Genomic DNA, 21568 nt, shown 5'->3' with positions numbered 1-21568 from the left:
CAAAAAAAGGTTACTAAGTGGATGAACTAAGTCTTTGGCAATAAGAGACACTAAAATAGGCCAGCAGATAGCTCAGTGGGTAAAGGCACTTGCTACCACATCCAACCATCTGGGTCAAGCCCTGAGATCCACACGACGAAGGAGAGAAATGACTCCTTCAGATATACTCTGACCTCCACACATGTATTGTAGACCATGTACTTCTTCAGGCATGTGTTCTTGCTCAATAAGTAAATAAATAAATACATTACATACATGTAATTTTTTAGTTTTGGTTTTTTTGAGACAGGTTTTCTCTGTAGGTTTTGGAGCCTGTCCTGGAACTAGCTTTTGTAGACACGGATGGCCTCGAACTCACAGAGATATGCCTGCTTCTGCCTCCCAGTGCTGGGATTAAAAGCAGTGCGCCACCACGCCTGGCTACATGTAAACATTTTAAAAAGACCTAAAACACAGAAAAGAGAAGGTCACAGTAGTGAGTAAATTATCTGGTTTAGAAAGAGCTTTATGTTTCAAAATGATTAGAGGAGCAAAACTCTAAACACACACAAAAAAACGAGGCAGAAAATGTCGTTACCCTGATCCGTTACACACTGAGCAGAAAAGAGCATGAGTTCTCTGTCTGGATTAGAAATCTCACTGTGGCTACGGTGTGGGGAACAGGTGGGCAGTGTGGAGGCAGGGGACACAGAGATCAAGCGCATCAAGTGGCCTAGGATGAGGATGGTAGAGAGAGGGACCGGGCGTTGTGTCTGTTGTTTTTATTATGTGGATGTGTTTGTGTGTGTGTGTGTGTGTGTGTGTGTGTGTGTGTGTACACAGGTACCTGCAGAGGCTCAGCTTCTCTGGAGCTGGATTCCCTGACACAGGAGTTACAGGCAATTGTGAACCACCCAGTCTAGGCGCTGGTAACTGAACTCCGGTACTCAGCAAGAGCAGGACATAGTCTGAGCCGTTCCACTGAGTCACCTCTTCCGCTCCTCTCTAAGTCATCCCAAATATGCATTGTCTCACTTGCTCCTCCCCAGAGTCTCTTTGATGAGGAGTTATTTGTTATAAAGATATTTCTCTTTTTTATATTATAAAATTAAATATTATGGTTTCTTTTTAAATTTTTATTTTGATTTTTATTGAGCTCTACATTTTTCTCTGCTCCCCTCCCTGCCTCTCCCCTTCCCCTTCAACCGTCTCCCAAGGTCCCAGTGCTCCCAATTTACTCAGGAGATCTTGTCTTTTTCTACTTCCCATGTAGACTAGTAGTCTCTCTTGGGGTCCTCATTGTTGTCTAGGTTCTCTGGGATTGTGATATAAAGATATTTCTAAACACGCTCTGAATTAACTAGCTGGTATTTGTTAGTTTTTTTTCTAGAAAGAGAATTGAAGATCTGCTAAACCGAAAAAGCAATGGGGAACACCAGATAGGTAAGGCAATATTAATGGTCTTGTTTGCAATGCGTTGTTGCTACATCAACTAGTATTCTTCTTAGTTGACCCATTTTCACCTGCGTCTCAGGTGTAGCTGCCGTCTCTACTTACCTGGTTCACTTTTGTCAATGATGTTACCTCAGGAGACTGAACACATGGGAGTTTAACCTTTGCTTGGTGGTTCCACAATTTTTTTTGCACATTAGGGGTCATAGAGGAGAGCTGATCAAAGGAACTGAACCCCCATACCCAGAAATCTGACTTGATTAGGTGCAGTTCAGGAGCATTTTACCAGATGCTTCTAATAAACAAAGTTTTGGGAAGCGTTGCACCAGGTGGGACTCCGCACTCTTTTGAAACTCTTGGGTTCATCCAGTATGTCCACCTTTGTAGCCTCCTGGAGGACTGCCCATCAGCCTCTGAGCCTCTGCCCAGGACCTTCTGTTCTTTGGGTCTCAGCAACCCAGACCCCAGTCTCCCATACTCTACGACATCTCTTTTCCTTCTTTGGCTCCTGTGTAAAGCCTGGTAGCTTGTAAAGAAGTCTTAGATTTACAGGAAAGGTACCCCTCTCCTCCAGTCTCTCCTGTAGTCATTGCGTTAATGGTTAATGTGGTCTTGTTACAGTGGAGGAGCCGACATCCATGCAATCCCATGCCCTGTGGTTCTGTGGGGTTTGGCTAGTGCAGAGTGGGGTGCAGAAGAGTTCACTGCCCTAAACTCTGCTTTGTCCTTCATTTCCTCCCGTCCATCCCACTCTCAGAATATCCTGGCAACCACTGTTTTTTTTCTTTTTATATTGTTTCCATAATTTTCCCTTTTCTGGAATGTCGTAGAATTGGAATAGTGCCGTATGACTCCAGAGGGGCTCGTTTTACTTGGTAACAGGTGTTCTAGGTTTCTCCATTTATGTTCATGCTCTGCTCTCTCATCTCCTTTTAATAAATTCCACTGGACCCACTAAATTCCATTATATGGAAACCTCGGTTTAGCCAAGCACCTATATGAAGGGTTGTTGCTAATATTTGGCAATCATGAACATTTATGTATAGGTTTTGGTGTCTTTCAGCTGTAGTTGGGTAAGTGTCTGGGATTCGATTGGTTGCTGAACCAGTTGGCAAGTGTACACTTCACATTGTAAGGGACCACAGGACTCTCTTCCGCCGAATGTGGACCATGGATGAGGGTTCCTGCTGTCTTGCACATCCCTGTCAGCTTTTGGTGCTGTTGGTGTTTTTGCTTTTAGCCATTCTCACAGGCATGTAGGAGGAGTTCACCGTGTTAATGTGGTTCCCTATGGCAGGATCTGAACTTGCTTTACAGCTTTCTTTGCGTATTTCCTTTGCTGAGGTATCCCGTTAGACCTTTAGAGTTTTAACAGAACTCCTTCTCTTCCAACTGTTCCTCTCGAGTGTTTGCTGTGTTTTCTGGGGATTAGTGCTTCCAGTCTGAGTTTGTCTTTTGCAGAGCAAATGCTTTGATTTCAATTAAATTCAGCTTATTTTTTCCTGTTATGAATTCTGGTATCTGCAGCCTAATTGCCAAACCCTTCATCCCTTGGATTTTCTCTTACTATTTTGAGGCTAGGTTTCAAGTGTCCTAGTTTGGCTTCAAATTCTCTGTGTAGCCCAGGATGATCTTGGAATCCTGATCTAACTGCCTACATCTCCCAACATACCCTTCCTTCTGCTCTGACCCAAACCTGCCGAGTGCGGAAGTGATTGTTTCCAGTCTCCTTTCCACCCTCAGCAGGCTATGGGCTTTAATTCCAACTGTCTGTACCTTTCACTTCTTTCTGGAACATTCTCAGGGAGTCCTGTGCTGATTTTGCCTTTCTCTCTCAGCCTGGCACAGCAGGCATACCTGTTTCATAGGGCTATTGGGACTAAATGCCATGATGTCATGGTGCCTGGCACACAGTAAATGTTCTGCAAATGGTTGTGAGTGACATTATTCTGTTACTGTTTTATTTTATGACCACCTGGTACAGGGGTTCACCCAAGAAGGGAGCACTGTGTAGACTTTGGCTTGTGTAGTAGGAGGCCACTTATTTGTTAACTGCTGCCCAGATTCAAAATAACACACAGAAAACTGTATTAATTAAATCACCGCTTCACCTATTAGCTCTAGCTTCTTATTGGCTAGTTTCTACATCTTAATTTAACTCATTACTAATAATCTGTGTATCACCACATGGCTGTGGCTTACCGGCAAGGTTCTGGCTTGTCTGTCCCCTGCGGAGGCTACATGGCTGGTGTCTCTTTACTCTGCCTTCTTTCTCCCAGCATTCAGTTTAGTTTTCCCTGCCTAGCTCTACTCTACCCTATCACAGACCAAGAAAGCTTCTTTATTCATTAACCAATAAAAGCAACACATATGCAGAAGGATTTCTCACACCAGGCATGTCTGTTTTATGCCATCTTACTACAAATGACACTGCTAACTTCATGATGGCAAAACTGAACTATCTTATCGCTAATAGGCTCATTTTAAGTCACTGTTAATTTTTATTATTACTACAGTGTCCCCCCTCTCGTGTGTGTGTGTGTGTGTGTGTGTGTGTGTGTGTCTGTGTGTTGGAGGTCAGAGGACAACCCTTGGGAATCAATTCTCTCCTTTTGCTGTGGGATGGGGGTGCGAACTCAGGTTGCCAGGCTTGTGTAGCAAGTGCCTTTTTTACCAGCTGAGCCATCTTGCTGGGCCAAGGTTACCATTTATTCTTAAATGGAGTAGACACGGCAATTTTATTCTATTTCTAGTTTAATGTCCATAGCTCATTTCTCTCTGGTGTCTGAAAATCATAAAATCCTGTGAGAGATAAGGATGCAGAGATGGCTCAACAGGGGAAGACACTTGTCACCATGCCTGATGACCTGAGTCTGATCCCTGAAACCCACATGGTGGAAGGAGACAGCCATCCCTGCAATTGCCCTCACTTTCACACTCACACCACGGCATGTGTGTCAGCACACATAAATACGATGTAATACACAATTATAAAGAAGAGCGAGTTCTTGGAGACTAATCCGTATAGGTGTTGAGTGTCACCTTTGTGATGCTTATTAGCAGGAGTTTATTTAAAGCGATGCTTTGCTTTTCTGCTTCATTAACAGAAGGCTGTTTTGGGGAAATCAAGATCCTATTCGCCCTGTTTCTGATGCTGCTCTGAAGGCTCAGCTGACCAAGAGAATTGAGGACCTTGCTCAGCCCAAGCTGGTCTCCCGACACTACGTCCCTAACAGGTTGGTGCTGACACGACGTCAGGTTGCTTCGTCAGGACTTCACAAGGAAAACGAGCTTAGAGCCCGGCTCTCTCGTCAGCTGTAAACTGTTGAACCTGGAATCCAAGCTTACGGAACTTAGCTTCATTCAACTTCCTGGTGCTCTTTCTCTCCTCAAAACTCATATTTTGTAATTTGACACCACTCAGCTTGTTCCTTTTCATTATAATTTTTCATTAAAGTTACCACTAATAACACTATGACAGAGTCTATACTAGGCTGTTTTGAGATTTGCTCTGCCAACAGAATTCATCAAAAAACTCTTCACTTTAGCTTCAGGCAGACTCTTCAGACAAGAGCAAAAGGCAGCCACTTTCTCGACCAAAATGTCACAAGAACAATCTCTAGGCAAGATATTAAAATTCTCCTCCATAACCTCTTGAGAACACTCTCCACAGTTCATCAAATCACATCAACATTATTGTTTTCCATTGTCCTACCAATATGGCCCTTTAAGCAGCATTTAAAGTGTTCCATTGCTTTCCTAACCCAAGTATCAAAGTCCAAATTCCCGCAAACAAAAACATGGTCAGATCTATCACAACAATACTTCAGTCCCTGATACCAACTTATATCTTATTTAGGGTTTCTATGGCTGTGAAGAGACACCATGACCAAGGCACCTCTTATAAAGAAAATATTTAATTGGGGTGGCTTGCTAACAGTTTCAGAGGTTCAGTCCATTATCATCATGGCAGGGAGCATGAAGGCATACAGGCAGACATGGTATTGGAGAAGTAGATGAGATCCTACATCTTGCAGGCAGCAGGAAGTTGACTGAGACACTGAGCAGTATCCTGAGCACAGAAAACTTCAAAGCCTGCCCCCATGGTAGCACACTTCCCACAACAAGGCCATACCCACTCCAACGAGGCCACACCTTCTAATAGTGCCACTCCCTATGAGATTATGGGGGTCGATTACATTCAAGCTACCACAATGCCTTATTGTGGTTTCCAGTCTCAGTATATAATGTAAGAATTAGCAAACATGAATGAGTATTCTCTATAAAATGCTATAAAACTTGTATTTAGGTCATGGAACTAAGATGTTTTTGTCTCTCCCACCTTGGAAGAGTTACACTTAAACGTACTTATGTCTACTAAAACCCTTAAAAAATCACACTTGCTTCCCACCTAGTAAAAATTTACTCAAGGTGACTCCTTTCCCTCTACCCACTTCCAATGCATCAATTCTTTTCAGACTAGCTAATTGAAAGAGACCCCAGGCAATAAGGAAAAGACACAGCCACCGCCTTAGAATAAAAACCAATTGCACTTCCTGCCTCAGTGTTTGCTCTCCTTGATCAAGAGTAAAGTGGCCTAATAGTGGTTTCTTTCTTTACAATTTGAAACGAATGAAATTTATGCCCTGACAGTGCTGAAGCAAGCATGGGCAGCCCATATATGGGTTCTGTTGAACTTCTCTATATTGGGTTTCATGAGAATGACTGATGGTCTCTTCCTCAAGAGGGCGCCAGATCTCAATACAGATGGTAGTGAGCCACCATGTGGTTGCTGGATTGAACTCAGGACCTTTGAAAGAGCAGGCAGTGCTCTTAACCACTTGGAGCCATTTCTCCATCCCCAAACTTACTGCAAACAATACCATAGGCAAGTTTTTTTTGAACAAGATCAGTTCTAAGAACAGCCTTGAAGATTTGTATTCTATTTCCTAATACTTTGGTCTATGTGGGCTTTTTTTTTTAAAAAAAAAATTAAGGGAGTTTTAAAGTAAGTGTGTGTGTGTGTGTGTGTGTATGTGTGTGTTATGCTCACATTGAGTGTGTGTATATTTTGCTCACATGAAGTGTATGTGTGTTATGCTCACATTGAGTGTGTGTGTATAATGCTTACATGCTGTGTGTGTGTATGTGTGTGTGTGTGTGTGTGTGTGTGTGTGTGCAGAGACCAAAGGAGGACCTTAGGTGTCCTGTTCTATCCCTTGCCACTATTACTTTGAAACTGGCTCTGTTACTGAGCCTGGACTAGGCTGGTGGCCAGTGGGCCCCGGGGGTGGTCCTGTCTGCCCTACACTGGGATAATAGGCGGGGTGGATGCCCATTTCTGCCTTCTTGTGTGGGTGCAGGATCCAAACTCGGGCCATCATGCTTGTACAACAAATGCATCTTACTTTATCCTTAGAGGGTTTTCTTCTTTAGGACCAGAGAGATGGTCCAGTGCTTAAGAGCATTTGCTGTTCTGGCAGAGGACCTGGGTTCAGTTCCCAGCGCCCACACAGTAACTCACAACCATCCTACACTCAAGTTCCAGGGTACCCTACACCTCCTTCTGACCTCTGTGGGCACCAGGCATATGGATGGCGCACATACATGCATGAGGGAAAGACATACACATAAACAACAACAAAAAACTTTAAAGTTTTGGGGTTCTGTTTCTTTGTTTTCTTTGGTTTTTTTCCTCCCCTGGTGCTGGGGATTAAACCCAGGTCCTTGCACATTTTAAGCAACGGTTCTATCAATCTCTTTATAGTTAAGAAAACATCTTTTCAAGCTGTTTTTCAGGAATTCTTACAGAAGCCCTTAATATTTCAAGACAGGGCCTTCAATGAAGAAAACCCACTTCTTTTATCTTTTTGAGATTATAATATAATTACATCATTCCCCTTTTTCTTTCCTCCCCCAACCCCCCCCCCCATACATCCCTTCTTGCTCTGTTTCAAAGTCTTGACCTCTCAAGGACACAACAGCAGACACACTAAAGTGAATGGGGATGGGGGGGGGGACATGAGGTCTCAAACCTGCACAAAGAGCTACAAGCAAGCAAGCAGTGCTGAGCAGGAGAAACGGTCTTCCCGGGCAAACATACATCCAAACTCTTCATGGGAGACATCTTAGAAGTTCAAGGGCTCTGAGAAATGAGTTTGGATTCCCGCGGAGAACTGGCCGTGCCCTTGCTCTCTGTTCTCAGGGAGGCTTGGATCTTTTCTGTCCATGTTTCTATCCAGTCTGCCGTGCCAGGCCCTCTCATCAGCCTTTGTGGTGTCCTCCTCCGTGTGCTTCCCTAAACACATCCCGTCCTACGGATTTGTTTCCTCCCAAATTTTTATCTTTCTCTCCTTATCTCAGGCTCACTGGCTTCCCAGGTCGGGGTTCCCACGCCAAACCCTCCAGCACCGTAGGGCTCCTTCCTCATCTATGTTGATTGAATTGGACTTTTGTTTCAGAATGACATCTAGGTAGGCTCTGCTCATTGATGTACTTGTTTGCTTTTTAAAGTTTCTTTTAGACGGTTTTTCAAAATCCTTAAAGGAAATTACCTCATTTGTCTGAACAAGACGGTGCCAGGTACACATCGTGAATTTCACCGTCTCTCCCAGCAGCGTGTGAATGAGCTCGTGTTTGCTGGCATTTTCCCATCACGCTTGCTTAACAATATGACTAAGTATAATTCTGCAAACATACTGAGAAGGTGTCGAAGGGACAGAGCCAGGTAAGACATACTGACTGTGTTTAGAGTGTTTACTGCTTACTTAGAGACACGTTCCAGGTAGAATAACAGGAAACCCCTTGCCCTTCTGCAGACCCAAGAGGAACAGAATATATTTACCCAGGGTGGCTTGAAAGGGAAGAAAAGGAAAGCTTAATCTTTTCTGACCTCAGACCCCCTTAAAAGACCCCCTAAAATATCTTCCAGAAAAAATAAGATTACTTGGTGTGATGGTTCACTCCTGTAATCCCAGGACTCAGGAGGCAGAGGCAAGAGGATCCAGAGTTTGAGGCCCAGCCTGGACTGCATTGTAAGACTGTATTTAAAAAAATAACTTATGAAGCTGGGCGGTGGTGGCGCACACCTTTAATCCCAGCACTTGGGAGGCAGAGGCAGGCAGATCTCTATGAGTTCGAGACCAGCCTGGTCTACAAGAGCAAGTTCCAGGACAGGCTCCAAAACTACAGAGAAATCCTGTCTCAAAAAACCCAAAAAATATGCATACATTCACATATATTTATATTTTGTCATTTATTAAAACAAAATAAATTGTTACTTTTATGGTTTTGTTATCTTCACTGCTTTTTTTTATACAGTCTCTCTGTGTAGCTCTGGCTGTCCTGGCACTAGCTCTGTAGACCAGGTTTGTCTCAAACTCAGAGATCTATCTGCCTCTGCCCTTTATTCCCCCAACCCAGCGCTGGACTAAAGGCATGTGCCACCATGCCGCAGCTAGTGTTTAGGTTTTGTAGATGGGTTCTTTCTGGCAGAATCTCGGTCTGATTTTAGCTATTTAAAGTTCCCCCAAACTTGAGCCATTAATGTACTCTCTCCCCAAGTTGCCATATTTGTGCACCGTTAAATTATCTAGTATAAACCAGGTGTGGTGGCAGATGCCTTTAATCCGGGCATTAGGAAGCAAAGATAGGCAGGTCTCCATGAGTTTAAAGCCAGCCTGGTTTAGATAGTAAGTTCCAGGCTACTCTGGGCTATGTAATGAGACCCTGTTTCAAAAAGCACAAAGCAAAAAGATAAATAAATAAATACTCTTAAAAATATTTGAACTTAAATGTACATATGTCTACTAAAACCCTTAAAATCACACTTGCTCTTCCAAACTCACGCAATATTAATGTCCTGTAGCTCTTCGTTGAGGGCCATTGTCTTGTGATTTCCCCATACATACTGGCATGTCAAAAGGTGTCCTCGTGCAGCTTTTGTTTAGGTGACTGTATTTTTGCGATTTCATGCACACAGCTTTCCTGTCATATACAGCAGACATCCCAATCCTCTGACTTTTACAGTCTTTCCCCCCACTCTTCTGTAATGTTCCTTGCGCCTCAAGCATAGGGGTTGTGTGTTGTTCGTATGCCGAGCCATGCGAGTGTGTTGTTCGCATGTTGAGCCACGCAAGTGTGTTGTTTGCATGCTGAGCCATGTGAGTGTGTTGTTTGCATGCCGAGCCATGCAGGCAGGCTGCAGTGTGGGTACAGTCATCAGCAACATTTCAGTGAAATCAAGCCCTTCTGTCCACTTCAGCTCAGGACTGTTGTGAAAGATAAGGAAGCTCTTCTCTCACTCAAAAGGCCACCACCCCCCTCACTCCAGATGGGGAACTTCACCAGCCCTGGGTATCACTGCCGCGCATCTTTGGTGTTTGCCCACCCACTGTGTGGCTCCAGAAAACTATAAGAGTAACAGTTTCACTGAGAACGGGGTGGGAAGAAAGGCGCTGAGGAAAGGTTTCACGAGATCATACGGTCTTCTCAAAAACAGTGAGATCCACAGCTTCCGGTGCTTGCTTCATCTTGGCAAACTCTTTCTTGGTGGGTAGAGCCCACTCCTTCTCCCATCTGCATCTTCTCTTCAGGGTCATCGAAATCTCACCCTTCAGGAACAAGAGGGGTAATAAGTTCATCATATTTCATTGTTTCAGTTAGCATGTGGTACAGCCCCACAGTCTGCATTCTGTTCTCTGAAGGCTCTGAAAAGTGGGCAGTGTGACTGAGATACCAGGATGTCCATCTTAGGTAAGGGATTACATTCAGGTCCACTGACAGCCATCTCGGCCTTGCTCCATACCATGTGGACATCACCACTGCAGAGCTGAGTCAAGGCCGTGGGGCCAGGATACTCGCCAGCCAGCAAACCTGCCTGCCTGCCTTTCCTCCCTCCTGCCCTCCTTCCTTCCTTTTCCCTTCTTTTTTTGAGATGGGGTGTTTGTGTGCGTATCTTGCCCAGACTGGTCTCAAATCGAATCCTCCTGCCTCAGCCTCCTGAGCACAGGATTACAGGTGTGCAACATTACTCCTAGAAGAATTTGGCCTTAAAAACAGATAACCATCTCCTCTCAATAGTGTATCTTTTCATCTGTGTGGAAAATATACTCTGTTTAGTAAGGAAAACTACCTGTTTTAGAATAAGATAATAGAAATGAGCTGAACACTTAAGCTGTAGCCGTTTCTAAGACAACTCACATCCCCCAGTGTGGAAGATAGCCCAGGAGCACACACAGAGCTTTCTGCCTGCTTCCCGGGCCTGGCAGTCAATGCCTGAGAAGACAGCAATGATGTGAATTCATATGCCACTGATTTCTTTTCTCTTCTGCCACTGGCAGGGCTCAGTATTACTACAGCTGCGGCAGAGAGTCTGTAATTTGGGAGATCCCACCTCCTGCGCTGTTTACCCGGCCTTCTAAACGGATCCAGAACCTGGCAAAACCCAACAGATTCAAAATGCAGTGTCTGCTCAATAGGTAGAGTATCTTAAACTCTCCAGACATCCCGATCTAGCTGACTGGGGTGTCACTCACTGTAGCTCCAGTTTCAGTCTGAGCCAAAAGACTGTTTACGTCTAAACACATTGGATAAAACTGTGGAATGTCTGCAGCAGGTACTCAGCATCAACTGTTCTATCTGACTGGGAATGCTGGGGCAGAAATTCACAGTAAACCACCTCACTATCAGGCAATAAAAGGAATCTCTCAGCCTGGTATGACGGTTCCTGCTCGCAGTCTACAGCACCCAGAAAAATCCATTATAAAATGTAAAAGTTACCAACTACTCTCTCCTGCAAACATATGCATTCATGTATAAGTGTGTCCACACCAGAATGCTAGCAAATCAGATCCAAATGTACATGCAACAACTCGCAACCTTGTCAAAAACCAACTGACTATAAGCACGAACTTTTATTTCTGGATTGCCAGTCTTATTCCATATAGTAAATGTTTGTCTTCATGCAATAATGCACAATCACGATTATCACAGCTTTTTAGTGGCTTTTGAAATCATAAAGTACCTTTGAACTCTGATCATTTTAGATATTTCTGGGACCTTTGTATAACCATAGGAATTTTGCTTTTTGGGTTGATGAAAATACTCTCAAATTAATGCTGATGGCTGAACATTTTGTGAATATTTTAGAAACCACTTAGTTGTATACTTTGGAAGGGTAAGTTTTAGGTATGTTAGTTGTACCTTAGTAATAACAAAACCTATAGCTCTCCACTCTTAGAAAGTCATTGCATCGCCGAGAAAGCCTTTTTCCATGCTAAGTTTGTACATTTGTTGATTGGCTGGTTTTAGATTTTTGATCAGAGAGAAGTATATGGTATACAGCTCATAATAACTGGCCAAGTGACTGAGAGTTAAGACAAGGTTACTTCACACTGCACTACAAAAGAAAATGGCCCACGGGTGTCCTACGTGATGACTGAGCTCTTGTAGATTAGGCTGGCCTCAAATTCACAAAGATCTGCCTGCCTCTGCCTCCCAGGTGCTGGGATTAAAGGTGTGCGCCACCACAGCCCAGCTAGGAAGTGAGATTTTTTAAGACTATAGGTCAGAACCCATCCAATGGAACATGTAGTTCTAGGGTGGTTTTTTTTTTCTAGTTAAATCAAACTTTCAAAGAATTAGATCAGACTGTATGGCATAGAAGCACGGTGTATTGAGAATTTTGTTTCGTATATACAAGCATGTTTACATACACCATGACACATTAAATGTATCCCCTACTGTGGACCAATGGGAAACAGCAATCTGTCAAAAAGAACTCCCATGCGCGTGAGAAAAGATGATGTTCCTGCTTTCAGAGTGTGTGCATAGATAGCTACAGTTGGTTGTAGCTGTGAACTGTTTGTTCTTCAGTCCAAAGTCGTATTTTGTTTCCGTTTGCATATCGCCCCCTCAGAGATGACTTACCACCAGAGGTTCTCCGTTTCGCTGATCCGTCTCCCAGGATTCTGCAGCTCTCCATAGCCAAAGGCACAGATCCCAACTACGTTCCTCCGAAAAGCGTAAGTGGTCACTGTATCGCACAACACTCTCCGAGCAGGTTACTTCCTGTGTGGCGAAGAACATGACCAGAAGCAGCTTGGGGGAGAAGGGTTTGCTGGGGCTCGCAGTTTGAAGCAAACCGTCCATCGTGGAGGGGAAGGCATGGCAATGGGGGCTTCTTGGTGGCAGGAGTAGCTAGGTGGGACTCCTTATCTCCTCACATATTGACGGAACAGGAAACAGAAGGCTGGCAGAAAGTGTGGCCAGGCTACAGGCGCCACTTTCCAAAGGTTATCCAACCCTCTAAAATAGCAAAGGCTGCAGGATGGAGATCAAGCGTTCACACACACGGCACTATGGGAGACATTTCACACTTTCAAACCACAACTCCTTTACTGCTTTTCCTTGTGGAGCTTTCCCTCTTACAAAATCTATTTTGCCTAACCTGCCGGGAGTAGATCATAGAAACATGTGTGATATAGAACAAGGGATTTATTACACATATTAGCCCTTGAGTAATTTCGGAATCAGATGAAGTCTATGGCAGGCTGGTCCACAGTGGAGCGGTCATAGGAATTCGTGGGAAGTTCCTCAGAAGGTATCCTGGGTGTGGGGTCTAGTCCCTTTTGAGGTGGAAGGGCTGGTAAGGAGAGCAGTATGTAGGGTTTAGAGTACCCTGTTTTATTGGAAATGTAGGGTTTAGGGCCCCCTGTTTTATTGGAATTCGCCCATACATCACCATTCCAGTGCTCCAGGCCCCACTATTTCTTGACCATTGCCCCACTTTAATAACATCAGTGATTGAACAAATTTGAAAATTCAATTTGTATTGTAACCCACCCACCCGCTGAATTAGATTTTGGTTTTCAGACTATTCATCCCTGTGACAACAGAGGATAAAGGTTTCTCTTGATGGAAGTCATTTCTGGTCCTTTATCTGGATTCTATGCTGGAAATTTAATGGCCTAAGGTTGTTTTGTTTTCCTTCGAGTTGTCTAGCATCCGTACCAGCAACAGCCCACTCCATTGTTCCGCCTTATTTCACTGATGTGTTCTTGACATTGACTGTCGTTCAGCCAGAGCTTTGATTTGTTTTGCCATTTCATGCCATGGGCTACCAGTTGTTGATTTTTTTTAAGCTGCCACCAACAATGTACCCCTTAATGCCTGTGAGTCTAAATGCCACCAAAGCAAATTCTAAAACCAGCATTAGAACCATTATAGAGAATCTTAGAGCTCTGGTCTGATTGTTGCATCATGCCAACCCACAGACCGAATGGGGAGAAGTAACAATCACTTTACCACACTCAAGGATTTTATAAGCCAGAAATTCTGAGAAGAAAAAAAGGGATGGCTCTGTTCCATGTCAAGGCTTAACTGGGAAATCTGTGCTTACCTGGGTGTCAGTTATGGTCAGCTAAACTCATCTGGAGGCTCCTTCATAGCCTAATCAGTACAAGTCGCTATAGGCTGGGTGGCTTCAAAAGACATATAGGTATTCTTAGAAGCTGGGAAACCCAAGATGAAGACCTCAATAGATTCTGTTCTTGTTGAAGGTGATTTCTTGATTACAGATAATGTTCCAGGTGAGAGTTATTTTCCTCTTCTCTGAACCCAAATACCTAACAAGAGGCATCTTGGGAGAAAAGGGATCCATTTTGGCTCATGGTTTGAGGTGTTACAGTCCATCATTATGGGGAAAGCACGGGGGCTCATGGCTGTGGAAGCCTATAGCGACTTGTACTGATTAGGCTATGAAGGAGCCTCCAGATGATTTTAGCTGACCATAACTGACACCCAGGTAAGCACAGATTTCCCAGTTAAGTCTTGACATGGAGCAGAGCCATCCCTTTCTTCTTCTCAGAATTTCTGGCTTATAAAATCCTTGAGTGTGGTAAATCAGAGCAGGAACTCAGGCTGGAACCAGGGCCAGATCATAATCTGTCAGCTTGTCTGGAGCTTCCTGCTTCCTCCAGTGAGACCCCAGCACGAAAACTACAAACCAAGAGCTGGGGGCCAACTATTCAAACACACTTGAATCTGTGGGGAACTATTTTATATCCAACTCTAGCAGATGACCACATCTGATACACTTGAGATTCATGCTTTAATATATGAAGGGTCACAAACAGTCAATCTATAATTGTACCGTTGTGAAGTGCCTAGGCTGGGGTTGCCAGGCTAGACTTGGCTGTTAATGTACAGGAGTTATAGACAGTTGTAAACTGCCATCTGGATGCTGGGAATTGAACCTGGGTCCTCTGGAAGAGCAGCTAGTTCTCTTAACTGCTGAGTCATCTCTCCAACCCCATTTGAGATATTTCTATGAGGATGACCACAGATAAATTTACTATGAACACTCATGTGCAGGTGTTTTTGTGAATGTATGTTATGATTTGGTTGTTTTTTTTTTTTTTTTGAGACAAGGGCTTTATTCTGCAGCCCAGAATGGCCCAGCTCGTACTATATAATTGTTGCAGGCATTCTCGATGTCCACATACAACTTAGACTCTATTGTGCTTTGCTATTCTTTGTTGCGTTTCTTTATAGAGTTGACTGATTGTTGTATCCCCTTTTGATTGAACGGCTTAATTAAAAGCAGTGGTTGGCATATCCCTTCAATTCACCTAGAGCGCTGTAGCGGACAAAACTTTATTCATAAGAAGTGCGTTAAATGCTTAATTAGCTCTTCATGGTGTCGAGACACGCACGGTCCTCTGTTTAAATCCCAGCGTTGCCATTCCCCAGTTACATAAACTTACACTATTGAACCTCCAACACTTTGGTGCTTCTTTCAGTGAAATAGGAATGGAAACAACAACCCAGGCAAGGAAGAAATTATTGAATACACATAAAATGCTGTCACTGGCGATGCCCATTGTCGTCTTCACTTAACAGCACAACTGGAAGACAGTTTACTATATTTTGCCTGCAATTAAGGTTTTATTGTATTGGCATAGATTGGTCCATCCTCTTTCAAACCCCTTTTCAATTTAATTTTAGATTTAGTTTATATCACGTGTATTTTGCCTGTGTGTATATGTGCACCGCTTGCATGACTGATGCCAGCGGAGGACGGAGGAAGACAACAGATATCATAGAACTGGAGCTACGAGTGGCCATGAGCCGCACGTGGGTGCTGAGACTGGCGTTATGAGAGGCCGTGAGCCACACGTGGGTGCTGAGGCTGGAGCCCTAGTACAAAGAGCGTAAGTGCAAGAGAACACGATTTGAGCAAATATTCACAACTGAGATACTGATAAATGACTTCCCAATCTGGAGGTAGCAATATCAGGATCCTTTAGTTTCCTGGTCCCTGTGGTCTCTGACTTAAGAGTTCAAACAAAACACAAGGATTTAGTATGGGAGACAGGTTGAGTTTCTTAAATAAACTACACTCTTGAAGCTGGAGAAATGGCTCAATAGTTGTTCTTGTAGAGGATCCTGGCTCTTATTCAATTCTTATTGCCCACGTGGATACTCACAATCATCTGTAACTCCAATTCCAGAGGATCTGACACCCTCTTCCGGCCTCCTTGTGTACCAGGCACACAGAGGTACACAGATATACATGCAGGTAAAATACTCACAAGCATAAATTAGTAATTCTAAAAAGTAATCTTTTTAAAATTTATTTATTTATTATGTATACAATATTCTGTCTGTGTATATGCCTGCAGGCCAGAAGAGGGCACCAGACCCCATTACAGATGGTTGTGAGCCACCATGTGGTTGCTGGGAATTGAACTCAGGACCTTTGGAAGAGCAGGCAATGCTCTTAACCTCTGAGCCATCTCTCCAGCCCTAAAAAGTAATCTTAAAAAAAAAAATAAACTACACTTTCAATGGTAAGAGTAGACGATGGCCACAGAGACCGTTGTCTCTTCCGCATTTTACACAGGTTTTATACGGTTTTCTCGTCTTTAGAACAAGCAGCTTTTTTTCTGAGAGGCATTGTCCTGTCTAAGTGACAGGAAGGCCTATGTCACTTGACTCTCCCAAGAGGCAGTAATATTCTGCCTTCACTCATTATCAGAGAGACCCTTGCTAGGTGGTTCTCCCATGAGGCTTATGGCTCCCGGATTCAGGTTTAGAGAGTTGTTAACAGCCTTTTGGACAGTTCAGGACATATGTCTCTTTAGGCACAGAAATATGACTCAGGCCCGATTCCTCCGACCCCTAAATGAAATGCCACCCTTTCAGTCCTTTTTTTTACAGTCTGTCGACGAGGGGTCCTGCCCCAAAGTCCTCCAAGCCTGCTAAGATCTAACTAGCTACCTGGCAGAGGTGCATGTTTCTGCTTTCTTCTGGCTTTCACTGCTTTTCTTACTTGTTCCAATTAGAAGAGAGCCACTTAGGTAAATGTCCTTTACTATGGTGATTTGTGATGCTGAGAGCTTCATTTCTGAAAGGGTTCAAAGTTTTCTCTTTTGGATGTTCTTTTATGACAGAGTCATACCTTCTCTTGGCTGACTTTGTACTTTGCTTTAAATTTTTTCATCACATTTGTTTTTTCGTGTGTGTGTGTGTGTATGTGTGTGTGCGCGCGCGCCTATGCACAGGCAACCATGCCGTGGTACATGTGTGGAGGTGAGAGGACAACCCCGTGGAGCCTGTTCTCTCCTCCTACCTTGATGTGGGTTCTGGGTACCGAACACATGTTTTCAGGCTCGCATGGCAAACACTTTACCTGAGCCATCTCACTAGACCTGGGCTGACTCTCTTCGCTCACAGCTCAGCATTGCTGCTTATTTCTGAGTTCATATGTAGTGTCGTTGACTGTCTCTCCCACATCTGTCATGTAAAACTTGAATCTGTGGAAAGCTGGCTTGGAACGCGTACACTCCAGTTTAAGTGAGATAGAAACCGATCCTGTCAGGGATGACCGCGATTCCGTCCTTTCTGCTGAGCTGCTGAGAAGCCTAGTGGCTCTGAGCTCAGACCCTATTTTATAACACTGAGCAGGACAGGCACTTACATACTGCTTCCTTTTTTCCCCTCCTAGATTGAAACCAAGATTTCCTTCTCTACCCTGAGTGCTATTGCAAGTCCGAGGATTGTAGACCTCGCCCACCCGAGGATCAAGATAGAAGGCTTATGTTACGAAAGAGAAAAGAGTGAATTGCCTATTCGTCCCGTAAGCCACCCCACCTCACTCATCGGCTGTCTTTCCGATTGCCTCTAAGATGTTATTTTGCCTCAACAAGAGATAGGAATCATCAGAACAGACCATCTTGAAAGCCATCTGTAGCAGAAAGGGAGGCTGAGGGATATGATAAGGAGAAAGGCACAAGAGTCAAGGGCAAAGAACATGGAGTTAGTGGGCTGGGTGTGAGTCTGCTCTTTCCCATGAACTCCCCACAGTGAGGACTGGCTGCTAGGCACCATCCTTATTCACCAGTAAAGTAACAGTGAAGAGACCGTTGGAAGACGTGCCTTTCAGAGCAAGACAAGAAGAGACTAGTTAGGCGCCATATACTCATTTGGCGCCTAATTAGGTATGTACTAGAGCTTGGATTAGTTTCTGACAAACAATCTTCCTAGGTAGATTGGAAATATCGTAATGGAAAAAGCAGATGATAGGAAGGCAAATGAGTTTATACTGTAGATACATACTATGAGGAAGATTAAACGAGCCAGGTGCACACAAACATGTTCTCTCAGTGCTCAGGAGCCGGAGGCAGGAGGATCTCAGACTTGAGGCAGAGTTGAGTTGAATCACATGAGCTAGGCACCAGGGCTTGTAAGGCTGTCTCAAACAGAGAGACAGCACGATTAAACAAACGCCGTAGAGAAGGCACATTAGAAAGGGCGGGCTGCAGGTCAGGAAGCCCTCCTTGAGGGTCTGATCTAGAGACAATTGAGGAAAGTGTATCTCAGCCAAGAATGAGGAAAGATGTAGTCTCAAGTAGAACTATTAAGAGGTCCTGAGGCAGAAAGAGCCAGAATGGAGGCCTTGTGTGACTGCCGAGAGTCACAGTGTCCTTGATGAGGAGAGGGAAGATGAGGTTAGAGAAGAGGGGTGGCAGTCGGAGTTTATGGGACCTCTGTAGGTACAGGAAGGAGCCTACTCTACTGTCAGCAAAATAAGGGTACCCGGCTGAGGGCCTAGCACCTGAGGGTGGTGTGTCCTTTAGCATTAGGAAGTCCTTGACTGGTGGAGTGTTGTGATGAGTACCGCCTGTCTACCACGCGATGGTTCACAATCAGGCAAGGGTCTGAAGATTGAAACGCCGCGCGTGCGCGCGCGCACGCGCGCGCGCGCACACACACACACACACACACACATAGACAGAGACACGGGTCATCCTTGAAACAAGAATGCCGCTTTTATTGTGTTCCAGGGCAGCTTATATAGGGCTCTCCTTGACTAATGGCCATGTCCTAGCTCTTGGGATTTTTCAGCTGCAAAGCCCACCAGAAACCACTCCCCTACCATCATGAACTCATGAGGGTCTCGTGCTCAGAGCAGCTGCAAGCTTAGGAAAACAAGTTGTTTACTCCTGCAGGCAAGGGGTCACAGAAAATTCAGGGTCTGAGGGTCCACAGTCCCCAACAGTGATGTGACGTGGGGATGGTGATGGAGGGGAGCCACTCTGAGCCGTTCGCTCTCCAGTAGCCATCATGGGAAGGCTGGATTGCTCAGGCCTCGAGGCGAGGCAAGGAGATCAGCAGGGAGCAGTACAGTCACAGTATTGTGAGAGAGGAATGAGAAGGAGGCAGGGAGGCTGGGGAACTCGGAGATGGAGATTTGGATCTCTGTTTTTGCTACAGGTGGCCCCTGCTGCCCTGCTTGCCAAAGCTACTGACCGAACCATAAAGCTAGCAAAGTTTAAACCTGTTCATGAAGATTATCTCCCTGTCCGAGATGCCCGATGGCCTGTTTCTTATGCTGCTGCCCATTCGCAAGTGTCTAACAGAGTCCAGGAGCTAGCTAACCCACCCACAAGGTATGGCAATTTAAGGCTGACATGGGGCAGGAAGGGTTAGGGGTCTGGAGAAAAGGGGGAAGGTTGATCTAAAGTTAAAAAAACAAGCAAAAAGGCAAATTTTTTAGGGGGTGGAAGAGCAAAACTTTTGGAATCTGACAGCATGCAGACCCTAGATGGTGCTAATGGCGTCTCTGTATAATGGAGACGACAAAATCCCAACCAAACAATAATACTGTAGTGCTTAATGTGGGAGTGGGGTGTGCTTGGGAAATACCAGTTCTTTTCTCTCTTCTTCTTAGTTCACATTGGTTTCTTTTCCTACTATTCCAGGGCTTCAGTGCACGTTGTATACTATGACCCAGACGTCTTTAAAGTCAAGCCTTCTGCTTTGAGAGCACAGTGTTCTCCCAGGGTCAAGGAGCTGGCTGAACCCATTGTGCGCTAACGGTAACAATCCACCCAAGGTCAACACGAGTTACAGAGTTCCATATCCGGAATGCAGAGCAGATGACTTGATTCCCTGCCTCGGTGTTTACATCTTACCAATCCTCCCAAATACAAGAGTTCCAGGGAACACCACCGTGAACATCAGATAGGCGCTGTCTTTGATCTTTCTTGTCTTTACTAGGTTAGGGGACTCTGCCCTGCAATAAAGGGGAAACCAATGCCTGCTTTGAAATCCCTCCCACTCAAGCAGGCATCTTGGCAGCTCCCGAGCTGTGCTGCGCAGAGGGCTTGCTTTCTCACTTTTGTATGTTTTGCTCATCCTCCACCCCTGGCCGCCCCATTCTGTCTCCAGCTCTTCTCTACAAAGTCCTGGGAATTGATGTTAGTCTCAGTGTTGCTTTGTCTGTCTTCCTTCATCATCTGCAAAAGCACCTACGCGAAGGGCTTCTCTGGATGAGACAAAATGGTTTTTGTAGTCTCTACTAGGGAGCTGTTGCTTGCCTTAACATCTTCACTGGTCTCCACTGCCTTCTTCCAGGCTCGCTGTGAAGGACAGAGAATAGATACCAGCATGGTGAAGGTGTACACCTGTAATCCCAGCTACTGGGGAAGGCAGGGGAGCTCAAGAGCAGAATCCCATCTCAAAAAGATAAACACAGGTTTTGTTTGGTTTGGTTGGGTTGGGTTTTTTGTTTTGTTTTGTTGTTGTTTTGTGGGGAGTCGGATTTGATTTTTCGAGACAGTGTTTTTCTGTGTAGCTTTGGAGCCTGTCCTGGAACTTGCTCTGTAGACCAGATTGGGCTAGAACTCAGAGATCTGCCTGCCTGGGTTTGTAGCTCTCCTGGGCCATTTACTGGGCACTGAAGCTTAAATCAATTCCTTCATTCCCTATCTCAGTTTCCTTACATTAAATAAGTTTCTTCCCACAATGTTGAAAAGATTAAATGGAAAAAATACATATAATAAAGTATGAATTTGAATTGAAATTTGTTTTTTTTTTTAAATTTCACTGTGTTTTCTGGGAGGGAGAAATGGCATAATTAATACCAAAAACATGGCTTGATTTTTTTTCCCCCCATCAAGTGAATGTTGAGTGCTCTTCTAGGCGCTGGTCAAGGGGCGGGAGGTACAGCACAGTGAGCCAATGAGATGCCAGTTCTGTTCTCACAGCCTGTCCATCTGCGCGACATCCCCTTATAAAGAAGTGTAAAATGGCCATAGAACAGTGCCATGAATCAGTGTCGTGAAATAACAGAACAGAGAACTTCAGTCCCCTAGGAAAGCCAGGGAGCTTTTCTCCAAAGGAGGGACAGTTGAGCTGGAACCTGACTAACATCAGAGTGGACAGCAAGGCATTCCAGAGAGTGGGAATCTATGTTTCAGGGATGTACTTGAGTTTCGGGTCATCTTTCAGCGGCGAGTCTTCCTCCCATTGGAGAACATCTGCTGTTTCCTTTCGAGGAGCTAGCGTCTTCTCATTCGTTTTACACGGGGTGATGGGCACATGGCTTAGGATTGGGACAGTGGTTGTTTAACATGTGCCAGGCCCCCAGTACAACCCCCAGAACCTACACTGAAAACAGGTAAGTAAGGGAGCTGGAAAGACTGCTCAGTGGTGAAGAGCATTCGCTATGCTTGCAGAGGAGTCAGATCCAGTTCCCAGCGCTCACGGGGCACCCCACCACTGCCTGGCACTCCAGTTCTAGGCTACCCGAGACCCTCTCTGGCCTCCTTGGACAATGCATGTGATGATA

The 21568-nt window shown here is 44.7% G+C and overlaps 1 protein-coding gene across 1 annotated transcript in view; it reads left to right on the top strand.

Moving 5' to 3' along the window:
• The window catches only part of Thegl (theg spermatid protein like), a 40120-nt gene extending 20308 nt beyond the window's left edge, over nucleotides 1-19812 (top strand). Inside the window, 8 exon segments of the mRNA XM_038319331.1 lie at nucleotides 1358-1386; nucleotides 1389-1422; nucleotides 4539-4667; nucleotides 10773-10910; nucleotides 12350-12455; nucleotides 17441-17572; nucleotides 19210-19385; nucleotides 19698-19812. Of these exon segments, the coding sequence (XP_038175259.1) occupies nucleotides 1358-1386; nucleotides 1389-1422; nucleotides 4539-4667; nucleotides 10773-10910; nucleotides 12350-12455; nucleotides 17441-17572; nucleotides 19210-19385; nucleotides 19698-19812 (859 nt within the window).
• The last annotated feature ends 1756 nt before the right edge of the window (nucleotides 19813-21568 follow it).

Source organism: Arvicola amphibius, chromosome 1 (assembly GCF_903992535.2).
Source record: "Arvicola amphibius chromosome 1, mArvAmp1.2, whole genome shotgun sequence".
In the NCBI taxonomy this organism is placed as follows: domain Eukaryota; kingdom Metazoa; phylum Chordata; class Mammalia; order Rodentia; family Cricetidae; genus Arvicola; species Arvicola amphibius.
This window is presented reverse-complemented; position numbering and strand designations above follow the sequence as displayed.